Source organism: Lontra canadensis, unplaced genomic scaffold (genome assembly GCF_010015895.1).
Source record: "Lontra canadensis isolate GAN:19392208 unplaced genomic scaffold, GSC_riverotter_1.0 scaffold20, whole genome shotgun sequence".
Classification (NCBI taxonomy): domain Eukaryota; kingdom Metazoa; phylum Chordata; class Mammalia; order Carnivora; family Mustelidae; genus Lontra; species Lontra canadensis.
The window spans coordinates 485,350-505,489 of record NW_022631014.1 but is presented as its reverse complement, the minus strand read 5'-3'; the positions used below and the strand labels follow the sequence as shown (position 1 = coordinate 505,489).

At 48.4% G+C, this 20,140-nt stretch overlaps 1 protein-coding gene across 6 annotated transcripts in view; it reads left to right on the top strand.

Annotated features, from left to right (window-relative positions):
- TBC1D5 (TBC1 domain family member 5) overlaps positions 1–1,178 on the top strand; it is a 536,635-nt gene extending 535,457 nt beyond the window's left edge. For all 6 annotated transcript variants that reach the window (XM_032860919.1, XM_032860922.1, XM_032860921.1 and 3 more), the window contains one exon: positions 571–1,178. In XM_032860919.1, the coding sequence (XP_032716810.1) occupies positions 571–870 (300 nt within the window). In that variant the 3' untranslated portion in view covers positions 871–1,178. The remainder of the gene's footprint in view (positions 1–570) is intronic.
- Positions 1,179–20,140: the final 18,962 nt, after the last annotated feature.

Below are 20,140 nucleotides of genomic sequence, written 5' to 3'. Positions count from 1 at the left end.
CCCCTAAGTGCACACCTGGGCCGAGCCGGTTAGGAGACACACACACTGGGCCTTCCAGAAGCTCTTTGTTAAACAGGTAGTAAAATCACTCCAGGTCTGGGCTTACGTTAGAGAGCCAGTCCTGTGTGATGCACGTCCATGCACATCATCTCTGTGCATGGTGACCACACGCTGGGTCAGAGATGCCATCCTTGTCCTCATGTCACAGGTGAGAACATGAAAGCCAAGAAAGACGGGTGGTGTGCATGGCAGGGTGCCACGTGAAGCTGGTGGGGACTCCAGCCTGCTCCCTGCCTCCTGAGCCGGCCTCTCGTAACTTACCCAGCTGGAGGCTTACTTTATTGCCCTGGGAACTCAGCAGCAAGCCTCAGAGGAACTGGCCCCATGCCACCGGGAAGTGCTGGGGCTTCAGGGAAGCAGGGCCAGACTGTGCGTCTTTCCAAGGAAGAGCACAGGGCCTAAACTTCCTGTGACCTGGGAAGCTCTCCCAGCTCACAGGACTGCTGCTTAGTTCTCTTGTTTCACTGGAGTCTTCTCTCACCCACCTATACTTCTGACTGTACCTCACAGGCCTCTTCAGAAACACCAGGGAACATGGACAGAGGGAGCACAGATGACTTCATCCTGGTCTCCAAGGAAGATGAGGGAGGCAGTGCCAAGGGGTCCTTCTCAGGCCAGGCCCAGCCTCTTCGCACCCTCCGAAGCACTTCTGGAAGAAGCGAGCCCCTGGCCCGCTCCCCTCTGGTGTTCTCCGACCCTCTGATGGGCCCTGCCTCGGCTTCCTCCAGCAACCCCAGTTCCAGCCCTGATGAGGACAGCAACAACAGCAAGGACTCTGGCTTCACCATTGTGAGCCCCCTGGACATCTGACCACAGTACCCCTGGCCGCCTTCTTGGGGACTGGCCACCCCCCTCAGCAGCCCCTGGGCCCGGCTGAGGCTTCCCCAGTGGAGACCCCTCTGAAACCAACACTTCTTTCCCAGCATGCCTGTGGCCTTAGTGCAACCCATTGGAACCCTCTAGAGAGGAGCAGACGGCCACAGAGCACACAGACAGATGTTCCCCAAAATGCAGACAGGGCTTTCAGGGCCCTATCCCACCCCACCTTCGCTCTGAGGTAGACGGGGGTTAAGTATCCAGTATCATGCTGTCAAAAGAAGACCAAACCACAATTCGAATCATTTTTCCTCTATCTCCTTCTCCCCATCTAAGAATTAGGTGTGGCAACTCCATTAATTATAACTAGAAGAAGGAAGAGTTGGTTTCAAATCTTACCTCCCTCAGAGCATCAGGCATAGGAAAATTGATATCAAGAAGGCTTTCTCTCTGGAAATCTCTCTTTCAGCCTATTTCATTCCTCCTTTAGGAAGCCATACAGCAGAGCCAAATACAACAGAATGGACTAGAACTGGTGGATTCCAGGCTGGAAAAAAAAAAAACCCATCACTGACCTCTCAGAAAGTTACAGTGACCTTTAGAAACAGGGTCTAAACTTAGATTTTTTTCATTTTTAAAGAGTACATTTCCAAACCTCAGGCCAGATCAACTCTGGCCATCACTGTCCCTCCTCAGACGATTGAATTTCCCTCTTTAGAATCTTTCATGACCAGAAAACAAGGTCACATTAAGCCAGACTTTGCTGCACTGATTTCAGAAGTCCTAAGAATATTACTTCCTTGAGTTGGAAAATGTGATCCTGACTGGAACAGACATCTCCCAGATGGTCTGTTTTCTGGTGTAGTTTCTCTAGTTTCGGCGCTGGAATACACCTGTCAACCTGTCAACTGAGAAGTAAAGGGAAAAACCCAACCTCATTCCCATCCACAGTCAGGACCTCCCATTGGCCTTAAAGTAGCAGACACCGGGTATTTGACCTGGATTCCCTTCTAGGGGAGCAGGGCTTCCCACAGAACGCTCCAGAAGTCAGGAATACGTGGGACTTGTGCACAGCCCTTCCCTCGCCGGGAGGGCAGAAGAGCTGCAGGGCCCAGGGTCAGTTGTGTACCACGTCCAAGACACCACCGCTGGGGCGGGACCAGCTCTGACCAGCCCGGTGCCTTCCTGGGCTTCGGCACACAATAGAGATTTCCCCTTTTCAACTGGCAGCTTGTGGAATCTTGCTGGGCAGAAAGCATCATATGAGCTGTTTTTCTCCTTAAGAAGAAAGGCCTCGGAGAGGCCCCTTTCCCTGTCCTTTGTGTAAGCAGGACTTCTAACCGGATAGCTGCAGTGTCCACCCTGCAGTGACAGGTACCCAGGCCTTCCCCTCGGAGGAGGGCAAGGCCTCTGGGAGGTGGAAGCTTTCATGCAAACCAGTGAAAAGCTAAGTGTGAAAGACTAGATGTCCTTCCCACTGTTCACCTTGTGTTTCTCTGCAGACTGTGTGACAGTGACCTGATTCCCCACGTGCTCTCCAAGAAAGCAGTGATGGCTGGGAGTCAGCTATTGCAGAGGGTTCCAGATAGCTCTGCAGTTTGTCCTCAGACTCTAACAGGAGAACCTGTGAACACGTGAGCATGGGAGAGGAACACCAAGTCTGCTTTTGCTCAGGTGACAGGGTTGTTGGGCCTTCCATGCTTACTCAGAGTCAAGCTGATGAGCTCTCCGGGTCCCCCGTGGAATGGCCTGCATAGCACCCCCTGGCGGTGACTCACGGGGTAAGTTACTGCCCGGCGTGGGTCACCTTGACCGCACTTTGTATGCTTCCAAGGTCCCCATGCAGTGACTGGCCTTGCAACTGCACACGGTTGCCATTAGTTTTCCCTCAGAGGACCTGTTCGGGGCGTTGTCAGTGTTTTCAGTTCTAAGAAGTGTGGGGCTGACCCCGCCAGGGCTCCCAAGACACAAGTAGAAAGGGCCATGGAGAGGTTTGTCCCCTGGCAGTGGGTCCCAGTCCCCTGCTTTGCCCTGAGAGCTAGAGTCCTGATAGTCCAGCATCACTGGGCCTACAGTGGCCACCAGACACACACCTCCCTGATAAGGCTCTAGGCTCCTTGCCTGCAGTTGGCTGGGTGGTCAGCGGTCCTTGAAAACTCCCAGCCCTCCAGCACACAAGGGGCAGGTCCTCCATTCTGTGCTTCCATGTTGGTGCCATGTGAGAACCGAGGGGGTCTCTCAGAGGCTTTGCTTCTGTGGTCCCCAACAAGCCACTCCCTCCTTGGAAGAAAGTAACATGAGGGTGGGGGAGTGGGAGGTGGGCAGTGCCACCCCAAATTCCCATAGTCCATGGGGTTTGGGGGTTATTATTACTCTCAATCTTTTCAAGTGACTTGTTTTTATTCTTCATAGTTGAGCATTGTTTGCATTTTTATTAGAGTGCTGTTAAAGAATTTTTTTTTATTATTTTATCAAGTACTTATGTTTAAGTGCACATTTTTTAAAGTCCTGAATATTTGAAATCTTTTTCATTTTCCTTTAACAAATATAATCAGTGGAGCCCTCTCATGTTTTGATTATTAGCAGTTAAATATATTTTATATATATAAAGCTTAGATGAATTTTCGTTGTCCTCCAGTTTTTTAATGCAGGTACCTGTGTCTCATGCATTCCTCTGTTACCAGTTTGGAAATTTGAGTTAAAATTTACCTCTACATTGTATATGAAAGATACAGATTGGAGAAGAAAATCATTATGACTTTGCCTTACCTTTTGTATATGCCAAGGGGTCATAAAACACTTCAAGCATTTAATTATACTGAATTATTCTTCCAAAGTTGACCTCCTTCTAATGCTCACTGCGACCTACAGTCTGTAAGAGATAGTATCACTGCAAAATGAGCGTGACTAAAAATAAACCAAGGCCTCCCTGGGCGTTGCCTTCTCTGCATCTGAGTTCAGCCCTGTGCACCGGTCCTTTGGGTCTGATTGTCCACCACGAACACGAATGATGCCTACACTTTGTCAGAGACGAGGAGCAGACATAAAGCTCAGTGGCAGTTATACGGTCTGCTAAGGATAGATAACCTGTCAGAGTTGACTCAAATTTCCTATTTTTGTTTTTATTGTTTCTTTAAGAAGCTGCCCCCTGGGGTGGTTATAGAACCAGAGTTGGGGGGAGCGGGAAGTACACATAGGCCCTCTGGGTGGCTGTCCCATGGAGGCCCACTGGGCCATCCCACCCCCTCCCCTGTAGGTACACACCTGGCCCTGCCCCTGAGTGTCCAGAGCAGGGACACTGGGGGGTCGCAGGGTGGGGAGAGGAGGCCAGGATGAACAGGGACAGCACCTGGCAAGCTGGGCTTCCTTCTCACAGGCCATTACTGCTTCCCCATGTTAACTTTCAAAAGCTCTCTTTTTATAGTGTTAAATAAAAAGTTCCTGTAAACAGGCTTGAGACCACTTTGATGTAAAAGTTGTCATAATAATTTGTCTCACGATGGCACAATTCATTTGACTTATGGAATATCATGTTGTGCCATTTATATCCTATTGCTTTTTTCTCACTCATCTTCATGCTGTAACTCATACTGACTTAAGAAATGACCTCGCCTTTTGGCAAAGTGATCCCATTCAATATGGTAATAATAAAAGACTAATGTGAAACTGAGAATGTAGCTTGACTTTTTCCAGGTGGGGGATCAGTGCTGAGCAGGCTTGACCCAGAGAAAACCTATCCTGGGCGCAGCCAGCGGGGCCCCCCAGCTGGCCTCACCCTCGTCACCACATGAGGCAGTGACCTAGGGCTCACACTAACTCTTCTGGTCCCTTCTTCCCCAGTTTGGACCCCACTCCACCTACTGGTTCAAGAAGCCAGTTGTGGGCAAGGCCCCAACAGCTTGCCACCCTCTCCCCCTCCCCCCAACACACACACACACCAGGTTTGCCCTGGTAGCCTTGCATACACCCAGCTGACATGGGATTTGATGAGGGCCACAGTGCGGAGTACACTCCAAGTCTTAAATGACAAACTAGGAAAGGTAAGGGGGATCTGTATGGCTTAGGTAGAACTACGAGGCCAGTGGTGCCTTTGTGCCACTGCCAGAATCTGTGCCTGGACCCATCCCCAGCCAATAAGGGGCTTTCCCTACCATGTGTCACAGCCCATAGCCCCTAAGGGACTTTATTACCCACCTGTTCTGCCATGAAAAGGTTGAAGGGCCTGGCGTACTTCTCAGCCAGCTCCTGCTGCTGGTGGTGGTGACCCTGCTTCCCCTGTCCTGTGACGACCATGCACACTGGCTTCCCTCACTGGCCACCAGGAGCAGAGACTGTGGAGCAGGTGTGGTTGGTGCCTCATGCATAGCTGTTGGGAAGACGACCCCTGGGCTGCTGGATCCTCCTCCTGCGGGCCCTACATCTCTGCCTGAGGAGAGGTGAGTGTGTCGCGGGGGCTTCCCTGCAGGCTTAAATGCAGGCGCTGATTGCCTTCCCTCTCCTGAGCCCCTTCCCCACCCCTGGATGGTGTTTGCTCCTCCCACAGAAAGCAGCCACTCTTCAACTTACCTAAGGGCCGGCTTCTGGGGGAATCAGACTGACACATCTTCCTTCTAGGGCCCTTCTTCAGGCGGAAGCCATGCCCCTGGCTCCCCCTCAGCCAGGCCGATGGGCAACCGGGAAAAGGTGGGTCCTCTGTCCTTGTAGACGGCTGTGCAGAGGAACTGTCTCAGGAGTCCCATCCAGGGCTGGGGCAGCCACTGAGTAAGCTGCTGCCCCCCTCCCCCCCGTGACCATTCGCCGCAGCAGGCGAGGCCATTAGAGGGGCTGTGGACAGCTTCGTTTTCATTTTGTAACTTGCTGCTGTCATAGACAGCATTCTTTGCCTCTTAAGAATATGTACATGTCACCAGAAATGTCTGTACTCTGAGAGGCACATTTGTTGTGAGAAAAAGGACCCTTCTCACAGAAAGGTGATAGACTGTGGAGGCACAGATCATTGACTCACTGACTCAGAGAATCCATCCAGCATCAGCCCACTGTTCCCTCAGCAGACTCGACCTGACGCCCTCAGAGTGTGAGGCTGCATGGATGCTGGGACACACCAAGGCCCCCAGATTGCCAGGCAAGGGGGGGATGGGTAGAGACCCATGTCTGTACTACGAACTCCAGAAATAGTTCCAGGACCAAGGGAGCCCAGGGAAGGCCTCCAGCTGGGGAGGCTCTGGAAGGCTCCAAGGGGAGACCAATAAGCTAGGCCCAGCATGCCAGCCATCCTCCTGCTGCTGTGAGTGAGGACGTCCCCCTTCCTGTCAGTAGGTGCCAGGAGCTAGGATCGGAGCAGAGGGTGTACTTACAGCCACCATGCAGGCTGCCTTTTCCCCAGACACGTGCTGTCCATCGTTCAGGTCTGGCCAGAGTGTACCCAGCTGGGGGAAGCCCAACAGGCTCCTGAGGGCCTGACATCATCGTGGCCACAGTAGAGGGAGCTCTTCTGTGTCTCTCAGTCTCAGAGGAATAAAGACATATGTCACAGGGTATAAGTGAAGAGGGAAAGGGACTGCAGTAGATGTCTCCTCCCCAGAAGATCTTCCCAGAGAAAGGACAGCTAGCAAAGGCCATGCTGCAAAAGGAGCGTACCATACACTGCCCTTCCAGTAGCACCCTTATCTCTCAACATGGGTATCCCCACCTCTGGCCACCTCAGCTTCTGGCCCTAGTCCCACAGCAGGCAGGAGCCCCTAGTTCCCGTCAAGCCTCTGGTCCTCACCCATTCCATGGCACAGTCAGGCCCTCTTGCCCACGCCCTACCACAGCAGAGGCCTCACCCTTACTTCCTGGGCCTGGCCAGTGGCCTCGTTCTTCTGCCTACCTCCTCACCTGGAAGCAGCTGTGACCCAGGGCCCTCCTCCAAGTGCTCAGGATGAAGGGTGGCCCCTTGCACCACTCACCCCATCCTCACAGGGCTGTGCTCTAGCCCACAGGCCTTCCTCCTGCTAGGCCCTTCCCCAGCTCGAAGCCTCACTCAAGCAGATTTCTCCATCTAAAATGCCTCCCCTTGCTCTGCAGTGTGTACCTGGTGGAAGCCAGCATCAGTAGCCAGACTGCTCTAGTGGGGTCCACCAGACTCTTCCTGCCCATGAAACTGCTTTCTAGCAGGCCACTGTCCTATTTCACTTTGTCCACTGTGCCAGTTGCTAGAGATACATACCCAGTCACCCACAAGTTGGCGAGAAGTAGCCACTTACTGCGCTCATGGGTTGTATGGGTCAGGAATGCAGACAGAACACGGTGAGGATGGTTTGTCACTGGTACCTCTGATGTCTGGGGCCTCAGATGGAAGACTCAAAGGCTGGGGGCTGGAATCCTAAGAAGTCTGGCTCACTTGGATGCCTGATGGCTGATGCTAAGATCTTAATCTTAGGCTGTCAGCTGGAACACCTGTGGGTGGCCTCCTCATGTGGTCTGGGCTTCCTGACAGCAGGGTGCCTCAGTTCCAACAGTGAGTGTCTGGAGAGAGAGAAGAGAGAATGAGCACTAAGTGGACGTCCCCTTAGCTTTTATGACCTAGACTCAGCTGTCTCCCAGTATCACTTCTGCCACATTCTGTTCATTGAGGTAGTCACAAGTCCATCCAGTTTCAAGGGGAGGGGAGCTAGATTCCCCTTGTTGATGAAACAGGCAACATTCTAGAAGCAAATGGGAAACATGACGTGCTCTGGCCGGCCTGTTATGCCCATTGACTGGAGGCTTCCTCAGGATAGCCGGAACAAGGCCTCAGCCATGCTGCAGACAACCAAGGCTGTTCCAACCATACTGAAGACCTTATAGGTACCATTCAAACCTTTAGTGTTTGTAGCTGCTCACTCCTCTCCTCCAGGAAGCCTTTGTGATGGTTTCAAGGCATGGCCCCAAAACTTTTTGACACTTTCAATCAAGAGTCCCTTGAATCTTGGCTCTGTGACTTCTTAACAGTGAAATATGGAGGATACCACGCCATGCCAGTTTCTGAGCCCAGATCTTAAGAACACAGGCAGCTTCTATTTCCTGTCTCTTGGTATACTCATTGGTAGAACCCTGTCACCGTGTGCAAGAAAGCCCAAGCATTTCTGCAGAGAGGCCAATGTGAAACCAACAGCCAGCAGCCAACTTAGACTTAGCCATCTTGGAAATGGATCCTTTGGTCCCAGTTCACACTATGGAGCAGAGATAAGGTATACCAGCTGAACCCTTCCCAAATTACAGAATCATGAATAAACATAAGGGCTGTTGTTGTTTTAAGCCACTAAATTTTAGGGTGGGTAGTGATCCAGCAATGGGTAACTTTCCCTGATACCCTGACTAGCAGTGATAAGGGAAATCTGTGTTCTAAGGTGGCTGACCCATCCAGCAGGGCAGTTCCAGTCCTGGCCCAGGGCCATTCCAGGTTTTCCCTCCTGCCCCGCCAGCCCAGGATGCAAGAGTTGTTCAGATATGTCCTAATAATAATATGCATATACTCTGGATAGGTCAAAGCCTTCCCGACCAGGACAGAGCAAAGCTGGGAAGTAGCCAAAGGCCTCACGTGGGAGATTATCCCCCAGTTTGGCCTGCCATAAACAATCCATGGTGATGAGGGGCCTGCGTTTGTAGCAGACACTGTATAGGTCTTGCCCAAGTCTCTCAACATCGCCTGGAGATTCCACACCGCCACCAGCCCCAAAACTCAGGGAAAGCAGAGCGGATGAATCGCACTCTCAAGGAAACTTAGCAAAGTTTTGTCAGGAGACTAACCTCCCATGGCCAGATCTGCTACCCCTAGCCCTCCTGCATGCCCACTGCATACCCGGGATGCTAGGTTTCTCCCCTTTTGAATTAGTGTATGGATGGCCTCCCCCAGGCCTGGGGAGCCTTCCAGGAAACTTATATCAGACTGGGGATAAAGAGATAGAAAAACAACTTCAGGCCCTGGGGGCCACCCTAAATAACTTACAAAGGTATACCATTGAGAGGATCCCAATCTCCCTAGGGTCCCAGGTGCACTCCTTCCAGGCAGGAGACTCGGTCTGAGTAAAAGGTGGGAAAAAGGACCTCCTCAAACCACAGTGGACAGGGCCTCACACTATTATTCTAACCATCCCTGCTGCCCTTAAGGTCTCTGGTGTCACCCCGTGGGTCCACCACTCCAAATTAAAAAAAAAAAAAAAAAAAAAAGCCTCTCAGACGAGGAGATACACAGGTACGAAGCCCAGCCAAACCCCCAGACCCCCTTGACTTTGCCTCCAACGAGACCCCACTGACTGATGGACACCTGCTTGCCATGGTCCCTAGCTCTCATCAGCATAACATCCCTCATCCTGGGGTCAAACTCTACACTGTTGCCCCTTCTGACTGGACTTTCCTCCCAGAGACTTGCCATTGTTGTTTTTTGGGTGACCCTAGGGTGTATTACTGTACTTACTCTCCATAGGTTTTATCTGCTATCAGGTTAGGCACAATGGCTTCCTCTAAGTAAGGTCATGGACCCCACTTTTATTGGCCCTCCACTGTCTACTCCTAAGCGCATTTCACTATGGTTTTCCTGACCCCAGTCAGTCCTGGTCTTCTGCTACCTGGTGTGCTGTTCCTCCTCACTGCCTTTAGCCCGCCCAACCCAGGAGGGGGGCCAGACTCTCATATCACTGTTACTGGCAAATGGACTTTCCAGCTTATCCCCCTCAATCTCACACCAGTGCCCCCACTGGCTTCTTCCACATGGAATGGCACATACCAAAGTTTGACCTCCACTTCAATGGATGTCAACTTCTTTATACCTCCTGGAAACCTCATAGGTGGTGTTCTCACCATGGCCTTCACGCAGGTTACCGACTGGTAGATATCTACATCTGTGGGGGCCCTACGCCTCATTAGCCAAACACCTGCCCTCGGTTCTGCTCGGGCTTGAGGATGGGAGTCATGGGTGATGACTTGGCTGGGAATGGAACGATAGTCCAATGGGTGGTGAAGCCTCAAACCTCACAGTGACATCCAGATTTCTCTGTCACACAATGTCACCAGTTCCTCTTGTCTCAGTGACCACTGTGGTGTTCTCACCATATCAGTCCTGAAGCCCAGTGTTACCTCATGGCCCATAGGAATCACTATTCTCTTGGGTCAGTACCACTCTTTGGGGACCAACCCCATGGCCAAGTTTATGAGTAAGTCCATGTTCACCCCAAGCCTTAGGTCAAACCCCAGAGTCAGCCAGAGAATAACTCGCCCTGGCATATCCCTGGGTACCCCATCCACACACAGCAAGCATCCCTAGTGCAACTGTTAGATACGATTAACGCCTCCCACCAAGCACTTAACCATTTAGATCCACTCCTAGCATCTGACTGCTGAGTCTGTATGAAACCTGGTTGTGTCCAATACCTAGGTGTCATCCTCAACCAATCTATGTGTCACCGCCCACCTCCACACCAGGGTCCTCAGACTATCCCTTTCTGACCCCAGTACCACTGTATAGAAATTCTTCCTCTCCCATCATGGGCCTCAGTCGGGTTTGTGCACCTAACAACACTTTTCTGGCTCGTAATCAAGGTGTGTACACCTGCCCCACCCCGCACAATCAGTCATGCATGCTTGTCAGTCTCTTACCCAATCTTCCAGTCCTCCCCGGAGCTACGCTTCACTCATATGAAGACTTCCTAGCCGCCCTCTGATGCTCCCCAGTGGCCATTCCCCTTCTCATGAGCCTGCTGGCCGTGTGGGGAACGGCCCATGGCACCATTGTCGTGGGAATGTCACAGGTTCATGACCAGGGGCTAACTCAACAACTCACGGTGGATTTTTCTGCCCTCAGTCAGTCCTGGCCCTGCAGTGCCAGCTCGATTTGCTGGCCTCAGTGGTCCTCCAAAGCAGGTGCGGGCTCAACTTGCTCACGGCCATGCAAGGGGAACTCTGCCTCTTCTTACAGGAGAAACACTTCTAAACTAATGAGCCAAGGGTGGTCCAAGAAACTCTGACCCAGTTACACAAACGAGTAAATCAATGGTGGGAAGCACTCCAGCAGATGACTTCGTGGGATTCCTTCTCACAATGGTTCCCCTGGTTCACCCCCCTCAGCGGCCCCCTCCTTCTGCTCCTCCCCTCAGTAGCATTTGGCTCTTGTATTCTTCATGCCCTTACTAGATTTACCAAACTGCTAAGATCAGACTCCAGTTGCTCCTTACTCACTCCCACCCCTTGAAAAATAAAGATGACGCCCTCTAAACTAGGTGTTTAAAGGGGCACCCAAGGCAGGGAATGACAAGGGAAATCTGTGTTCTAAGGTGGCTGGCCCCAGGACCATTCCGGATTTTCCCTCCTGCTCCACCGGCTGCAGTTGCAAGAGTGGCACAGATACAGAAGTGGAAGTGGATAAACTACCCACGTTGTGCTGGGGGCTCAGACTGTTGGGTCCAATTCCACATTAAAACCTGTTAAACCCGGTGGGAGTCAAGATGGCGGAGAAGTAGCAGCTGAGACTACTTCAGGTAGCGGGAGATCAGCTAGATAGCTTATCTAAAGATTGCAAACACCTACAAATCCAACGGGAGATGGAAGAGAAGAAGAACAGCAATTCTAGAAACAGAAAATCAACCACTTTCTGAAAGGTAGGACTGGCGGAGATGTGAATCCAAAGCGACGGGAAGATAGACCCCGGGGGGATGGGCCGGCTCCCGGCAAGCGGTGGAGCAACGGAGCACAAAATCAGGACTTTTAAAAGTCTGTTCCGCTGAGGGACATCAATCCAGAGGCTTAACTGGGGTGATGTCCACGCGGGGCCAGTGTGGCCTCAGGTCCCGCAGGGTCACAGAAGGATCGGGGTGTCTGAGTGTCACAGAGCTTGCAGGTATTAGAACGGGGAAGCCGGCTACAGAGATGGAGCCAAGGAGTGAGCTCACAGCTCGGGCTTGCCTTGAACCGGTCGCAGGCTTGGTGAGCTCGGAGCGCGGCTGGAGGCCAGGCAGACAGGAGTAATTAGACGCTGTTCCCTGAGGGCGCACTGAGGAATGGGACCCCGAGCTCTCGGCTCCTCCGGGCCAGAGACTGGGAGGCCGCCATCTTCATTCCCGTCCTCCGGACTCTACGGAAAGCGCTCAGGGAACAAAAGCTCCCGAAAGCAAACCCGAGCGGATTACTCAGCCCGGCCCCTGGTAAGGGCGGTGCAACTCCGCCTGGGGCAAAGACACTTGAGAATCACTACAACAGGCCCCTCCCCCAGAAGATCAACAAGAAACCCAGCCAGGACCAAGTTCACTTACGAGGAGTGCAGTTTCAATACCAAGGAGAGCAGCGGAATTCCAGAGGACGAGAAAGCAAAGCACGGAACTCATGGCTTTCTCCCCATGATTCTTTAGCCTTGCAGTTAATTTATTTTTCTTTTTCAATTTTTTTTCTCTTCTTCTGCTAAATTTTTTTAAACTTTTACCTTTTTCTTTTTTAACGTTTTTTAACTAGTTTATCTAATATATATATTTTTTTTCCTTTTTATTTTTTTTTCATTATTGGTTTTCTTTTTTTATTTGTTTCTTTTTTCTTTTTTCTTATTTTTTTTTCTTTCTGAACCTCTTTTTATTCCCTTCCCCCCCCCCCCCCACGATTTGGGATCTCTTCTGAATTGGCTAAAGCATATTTTCCTGGGGTTGTTGCCACCCTTTTAGTATTTTACTTACTCCTTCATATACTCTTATCTGGACAAAATGACAAGGCGGAAAAATTCACCACAAAAAAAAGAACAAGAGGCAGTACCAAAGGCTAAGGACCTAATCAATACAGACATTGGTAATATGTCAGATCTAGAGTTCAGAATGACGATTCTCAAGGTTCTAGCCGGGCTCGAACAAGGCATGGAAGATATTAGAGAAGCCCTCTCGGGAGATATAAAAGCCCTTTCTGGAGAAATAAAAGAACTAAAATCTAATCAAGTTGAAATAAAAAAGCTATTAATGAGGTGCAATCAAAAATGGAGGCTCTTACTGCTAGGATAAATGAGGCAGAAGAAAGAATTAGCGATATAGAAGACCAAATGACAGAGAATAAAGAAGCTGAACAAAAGAGGGACAAACAACTACTGGACCACGAGGGCAGAATTCGAGAGATAAGTGACACCATAAGACGAAAGAACATTAGAATAATTGAGATTCCAGAAGAAGAAGAAAGAGAGAGGGGAGCAGAAGGTATATTGGAGAGAATTATTGGAGAGAATTTCCCCAATATGGCAAAGGGAACAAGCATCAAAATCCAGGAGGTTCAGAGAACCCCCCCCTCAAAATCAACAAGAATAGGTCCACACCCCATCACCTAATAGTCAAATTTACAAGTCTTAGTGACAAAGAGAAAATCCTGAAAGCAGCCCGGGAAAAGAAGTCTGTAACATACAATGGTAAAAATATTAGATTGGCAGCAGACTTATCCACAGAGACCTGGCAGGCCAGAAAGAGCTGGCATGATATATTCAGAGTACTAAACAAGAAAAACATGCAGCCAAGAATACTATATCCAGCTAGGCTATCATTGAAAATAGAAGGAGAGATTAAAAGCTTCCAGGACAAACAAAAACTGAAAGAATTTGCAAACACCAAGCCAGCTATATACAGGAAATATTGAAAGGGGTCCTCTAAGCAAAGAGAGAGCCTAAAAGTAGTAGATCAGAAAGGAACAGAAACAATATACAATAACAGTCACCTTACAGGCAATACAATGGCACTAAATTCATATCTCTCAATAGTTACCCTGAATGTTAATGGGCTAAATGCCCCAATCAAAAGACACAGGGTATCAGAATGGATAAAAAAACAAAACCCATCTATATGTTGCCTACAAGAAACTCATTTTAAACCCGAAGACACTTTCAGATTTAAAGTGAGGGGGTGGAAAAGAATTTACCATGCTAATGGACATCAGAAGAAAGCAGGAGTGGCAATCCTTATATCAGATCACTTAGATTTTAAACCAAAGACTATAATAAGAGATGAAGATGGACACTATATCATACTCAAAGGATCTGTCCAACAAGAAGATCTAACAATTGTAAATATCTATGCCCCTAACGTGGGAGCAGCCAACTATATAAACCAATTAATAACAAAATCAAAGAAACACATCGACAATCATACAATAATAGTAGGGGACTTTAACACTCCCCTCACTGAAATGGACAGATCATCCAAGCAAAAGATCAACAAGGAAATAAAGGCCTTAAATGACACACTGGACCAGATGGACATCACAGATATATTCAGAACATTTCATCACAAAGCAACAGAATACACATTCTTCTCTAGTGCACATGGAACATTCTCCAGAATAGATCACATCCTTGGTTCTAAATCAGGTCTTAACTGTTATCAAAAAATTGGGATCATTCCCTGCATATTTTCAGACCACAATGCTCTGAAGCTAGAACTCAATCGCAAGAGGAAATTTGGAAAGAACCCAAATACATGGCGACTAAACAGCATCCTTCTAAAGAATGAATGGGTCAACCAGGAAATTAAAGAAGAATTGAAAAAATTCATGGAAACAAATGATAATGAAAATACAACAGTTCAAAATCTGTGGGACACAACAAAGGCAGTCCTGAGAGGAAAATATATAGTGGTACAAGCCTTTCTCAAGAAACAAGAAAGGTCTCAGGTACACAACCTAACCCTACACCTAAAGGAGCTGGAGAAAGAACAAGAAAGAAACCCTAAACCCAGCAGGAGAAGAGAAATCATAAAGATCAGAGCAGAAATCAATGAAATAGAAACCAAAAAAACAATAGAACAAATCAACGAAACTAGGAGCTGGTTCTTTGAAAGAATTAATAAGATTGATAAACCCCTGGCCAGACTTATCAAAAAGAAAAGAGAAAGGACCCAAATCAATAAAATCATGAATGAAAGAGGAGAGATCACAACTAACACCAAAGAAATACAGACAATTATAAGAACATATTATGAGCAACTCTATGCCAACAAATTTGACAATCTGGAAGAAATGGATGCATTCCTAGAGACATATAAACTACCACAACTGAACCAGGAAGAAATAGAAAGTCTGAACAGACCCATAACCAGTAAGGAGATTGAAACAGTCATCAAAAATCTCCAAACAAACAAAAGCCCAGGGCCAGATGGCTTCCCGGGGGAATTCTACCAAACATTTAAAGAAGAACTAATTCCTATTCTGCTGAGACTGTTCCAAAAAATAGAAATGGAAGGAAAACTTCCAAACTCATTTTATGAGGCCAGCATCACCTTGATCCCCAAACCAGACAAGGATCCCATCAAAAAAGAGAACTACAGACCAATATGCTTGATGAACACAGATGCAAAAATTCTCACCAAAATACTAGCCAATAGGATTCAACAGTACATTAAAAGGATTATTCACCACGACCAAGTGGGATTTATTCCAGGGCTGCAAGGTTGGTTCAACATCCACAAATCAATCAATGTGATACAACACATTAATAAAAGAAAAAACAGGAACCATATGATACTCTCCATAGATGCTGAAAAAGCATTTGACAAAGTACAGCATCCCTTCCTGATCAAAACTCTTCAAAGTGTATGGATAGAGGGCACATACCTCAATATTATCAAAGCCATCTATGAAAAACCCATCACAAATATCATTCTCAATGGAGAAAAACTGAAAGCTTTTCCGCTAAGGTCAGGAACACGGCAGGGATGTCCGTTATCACCACTGCTATTCAACATAGTACTAGAAGTCCTAGCCTCAGCAATCAGACAACAAAAAGAAATTAAAGGCATCCAAATCGGCAAAGAAGAAGTCAAACTATCACTCTTCGCAGATGATATGATACTATATGTGGAAAACCCAAAAGACTCCACTCCAAAACTGCTAGAACTGGTACAGGAATTCAGTAACGTGTCAGGATATAAAATCAATGCACAGAAATCAGTCGCATTTCTCTACACCAACAACAAGACAGAAGAAAGAGAAATTAAGGAGTCCATCCCATTTACAATTGCACCCAAAACTATAAGATACCTAGGAATAAACCTAACCAAAGAGACTAAGAATCTATACACAGAAAACTATAAAGTACTCATGAAAGAAATTGAGGAAGACACAAAGAAATGGAAAAATATTCCATGCTCCTGGATTGGAAGAATAAATATTGTGAAAATGTCTATGCTACCTAAAGCAATCTACACATTTAATGCAATTCCTATCAAAGTACCATCCATTTTTTTCAAAGAAATGGAACAAATCATCCTAAAATTTATATGGAACCAGAAAAGACCTTGAATAGCCAAAGGAATATTGAAAAAGAAAGCCAGAGTTGGTGGCATCACAATTCTGGACTTCAAGCTCTATTACAAAGCTGTCATCATCAAGACAGCATGGTACTGGCACAAAAACAGACACATAGACCAATGGAACAGAATAGAGAGCCCAGAAATAGACCCTCAACTCTATGGTCAACTAATCTTCGACAAAGCAGGAAAGAATGTCCAATGGAAAAAAGACAGCCTCTTCAATAAATGGTGTTGGGAAAATTGGACAGCCACATGCAGAAAAATGAAATTGGATCATTTCCTTACACCACACACGAAAATAGACTCAAAATGGATGAAGGACCTCAATGTGAGAAAGGAATCCATCAACATCCTTGAGGAGAACACAGGCAGCAACCTCTTCGACCTCAGCCGCAGCAACATCTTCCTGGGAACATCGCCAAAGGCAAGGGAAGCAAGGGCAAAAATGAACTATTGGGATTTTATCAAGATCAAAAGCTTTTGCACAGCAAAGGAAACAGTTCACAAAACCAAAAGACAACTGACAGAATGGGAGAAGATATTTGCAAACGACATATCAGATAAAGGGCTAGTGTCCAGAATCTATAAAGAACTTAGCAAACTCAACACCCAAAGAACAAATAATCCAATCAAGAAATGGGCAGAAGACATGAACAGACATTTCTGCAAAGAAGACATCCAGATGGCCAACAGACACATGAAAAAGTGCTCCATATCACTCGGCATCAGGGAAATACAAATCAAAACCACAATGAGATACCACCTCACACCAGTCAGAATGGCTAAAATTAACAAGTCCGGAAATGACAGATGCTGGCGAGGATGCGGAGAAAGGGGAACCCTCCTACACTGTTGGTGGGAATGCAAGCTGGTGCAACCACTCTGGAAAGCAGCATGGAGGTTCCTCAAAATGTTAAAAATAGAACTACCCTATGACCCAGCAATTGCACTGCTGGGTATTTACCCTAAAGATACAAACGTAGTGATCCGAAGGGGCACGTGCACCCGAATGTTTATAGCAGCAATGTCTACAATAGCCAAACTATGGAAAGAACCTAGATGTCCATCAACAGACGAATGAATAAAGAAGATGTGGTATATATATACAATGGAATACTATGCAGCCATCAAAAGAAATGAAATCTTGCCATTTGCGACAACGTGGATGGAACTAGAGGGTATCATGCTTAGCGAAATAAGTCAATCAGAGAAAGACAACTATCATATGATCTCCCTGATATGAGGGAGAGGAGATGCAACATGGGGGGTTAATGTGGTAGGAGAAGAGTAAATGAAACAAGATGGGATTGGGAGGGAGACAAACCATAAGTGACTCTTAATCTCACAAAACAAACTGAGGGTTGCTGGGCAGAGGGGCGTTGGGAGAGGGGGTGGGTTATGGACATTGGGTAGGGTATGTGCTATGGTGAGTGCTGTGAAGTGTGTAAACGTGGAGATTCACAGACCTGTACCCCTGGGGGAAAATATATATATATATGTTTTATAAAAAATAAAATTATAAAAAAAAAAAAAAACCTGTTAAACCCCTAGGGCCTGCCTGGGCCTACTTAGCCATAGTGACTCCATGTTGCCTAGGTAGACATTTTGTTGTTTAATAAACGCCTCAACAGTTATTGATATCGGTTCCAGGTAACTGTTATTATAACACACACCTAAAACAAGGCCAGACAGGTGGAAACATCCAGTCAGCCAAAGCCACATATGTAGAGGTCTGCGGTTGTGCCCTATAAAACTAGCCTGTAAGACCAAGGGGTCGTCACTCTCTTCAGAGGCGGCCCTGGCCGGTCAGTCTGACTTCTAATGCTTGGCATAGAATAAAGCTTTACGTAACTATCACTTTGTCTCAGTCTCTCGTTCCTTTGATAACGGACCCAACAAGACCTTGAGAGATTACTCTCCCCTGAGCCCACCGGCATCAAATAAACCTCCGATCCTCCAAAGTCTCTGAGTGCTGCTTGGTGGTTCCGTCAGGATCCATCCAGTCCAGCTTCCCTAACAGCAGGACTCATCCTCTAAACTCCATCTTGGGACCATCCATCTTTCCCAGCCCTCTAAGCCCAGAACTCGCACTTCCTTCCTTGAAGAGAGGGCCTGAGCGTTAGCAATTCGTTCACCCATGTTTATTGAGCACTTACTATACATGGGCAGTGAACAAGACACAAGATCCCAGTCTTCAGGGATCCAGTGGGGGAGCCAGGCAACGCCTTCTTACTCAATGCACTGCTTTTGTGAATAAATGAAGGACATAATGTCAGATGAGAATGATGTAGCAGAAACTCTTCAGAAAGTCCAGTTCCTTTACTTCCTGGGCAGGGACACAGCTGGACCACGCTTCCCTCGCAGTGACTGCCCTTGGTCCACTGGCTGTAGGTGATGACCCAGAAGCAGTGTATGGAGGGGGAGGAGCTGAGGAGATGACCTGAGCAGCCCAAGAGTGCAGGAGTTGGGAGGCTGGGAAACCCTTTTCTCCCCTAGGTTTTTCCTAAGCCTCTTTGTCATCCTTTGCGTTCATTCCCACAAACCTTACCCCTAGGGAAAGAGCCAGTGTCACTACTCCTGTCCAACCCCCACTCATCCAGAGGAGAATTAATGCCTTTGGACTCCAGGGCCCTGAGCCCTGCCTGTGTTAACTCTCCAAATGCCAGGGCACCAGCCCACTCTCAGCCAATTAAAAGGGTTTTTTGAGTGTGACAAGGAAGCTCTGACAGCCTCCATTTCCTGGTCTGCAACATGCCCGGGGCAGAGGTGGCAGAGGTGGCTGAGCGTGGCCGCCTCTCAGGGGTGCTGTGAGTAGAATCAAGTGTCAAGTACTGGGTCCAGCTGCCACTTGCTTTATTAACTCCTACAGTAACCCCACGGGGATGCGGAAGTCACAAGCCCTGCTCCCTCCCCGCACAGGTCTGAGGGTGGCCTCGAGCACCTGGGCACCTGGTCTATGGGATGCCTGAGCACAGGGGCCTCTGTGTGGTCCCACCTGCCTGTGTCCACGTCCGCACCACGGCCCAAACTCCCTGTGTGGTGAAATAGGGAGATGTCATTCCTGGGCGTGTGTGGGTGACTCACCTAGTACTCTGGTGGTGGCGGCCAGGCTGCTGCTGGGTTTCTCAGAATCCTGCACCTCAGAGATTCAGAGAAATTCAGACTTTCAGAGAAAGTCTGTCGGTGTGCCACAGAGATGTTAACCACAGAGCCTGAGCACAGGCCAGGTGACAGTTCAGGAGGCCAAGGAGAGTTCACCCTTCCTGTCCCCAGCTACAGGCAGAGGTCCCCAGTAGCAGAGCGCAAATGTCAGCTCCTTGCCCCCAGGTGGGTGTGGGAGGAGCACTGTCTCGGGAGTCCGCAGCTCCTGCAGTCAGCTCTGCTCCATTAAGCAAGACACAAAGCCCACTCAGGCCAAGCGTTTGTCCCCAGCCCCCACTCAATCAGAAGACTGGGGAGCCCCTCACAGTTTCTGACACTTGGTTTCTCCATGTGAAAAATAAAGGAGTTTATAGATCAGGTACTTTTTTCAAGACTTTTTGACCATAACCCACATTAAGAAAAACATTTTACAGCATACGACACAGGATAACTTTAAGGGCTGTAACTCAGGTCCCCGGATGTCAGTGGCTTAACAAAAGAAAAGTTCATTTCTCCCTGACATAACTGCAAATGCAAGGCTATCCTGGTCTGAGGGTGGCTCTCCTCCACACGGTGATCCACGAACCCAGCCACCCTGACCCAGAACGAACATGTCCTTTTCAGTCATGTTCCACTGATGAGAGTAAGTCAGCCAGGGGCCCCACCTAGAGGCAAGAGTCTGGGAATAGTCATTCCTAGCGGGGAAGCCCCCTCCCCCACCTGACCCTGAGGGACATGCATATTCTGTGGGAGGGGAGCATAGATCTGGAGGATGTCAGCTGCCTCTGCCACACCCTGGACTGCCACTCACACATGCAACTGAAATAGAAGGTTCACGAAACAAACTT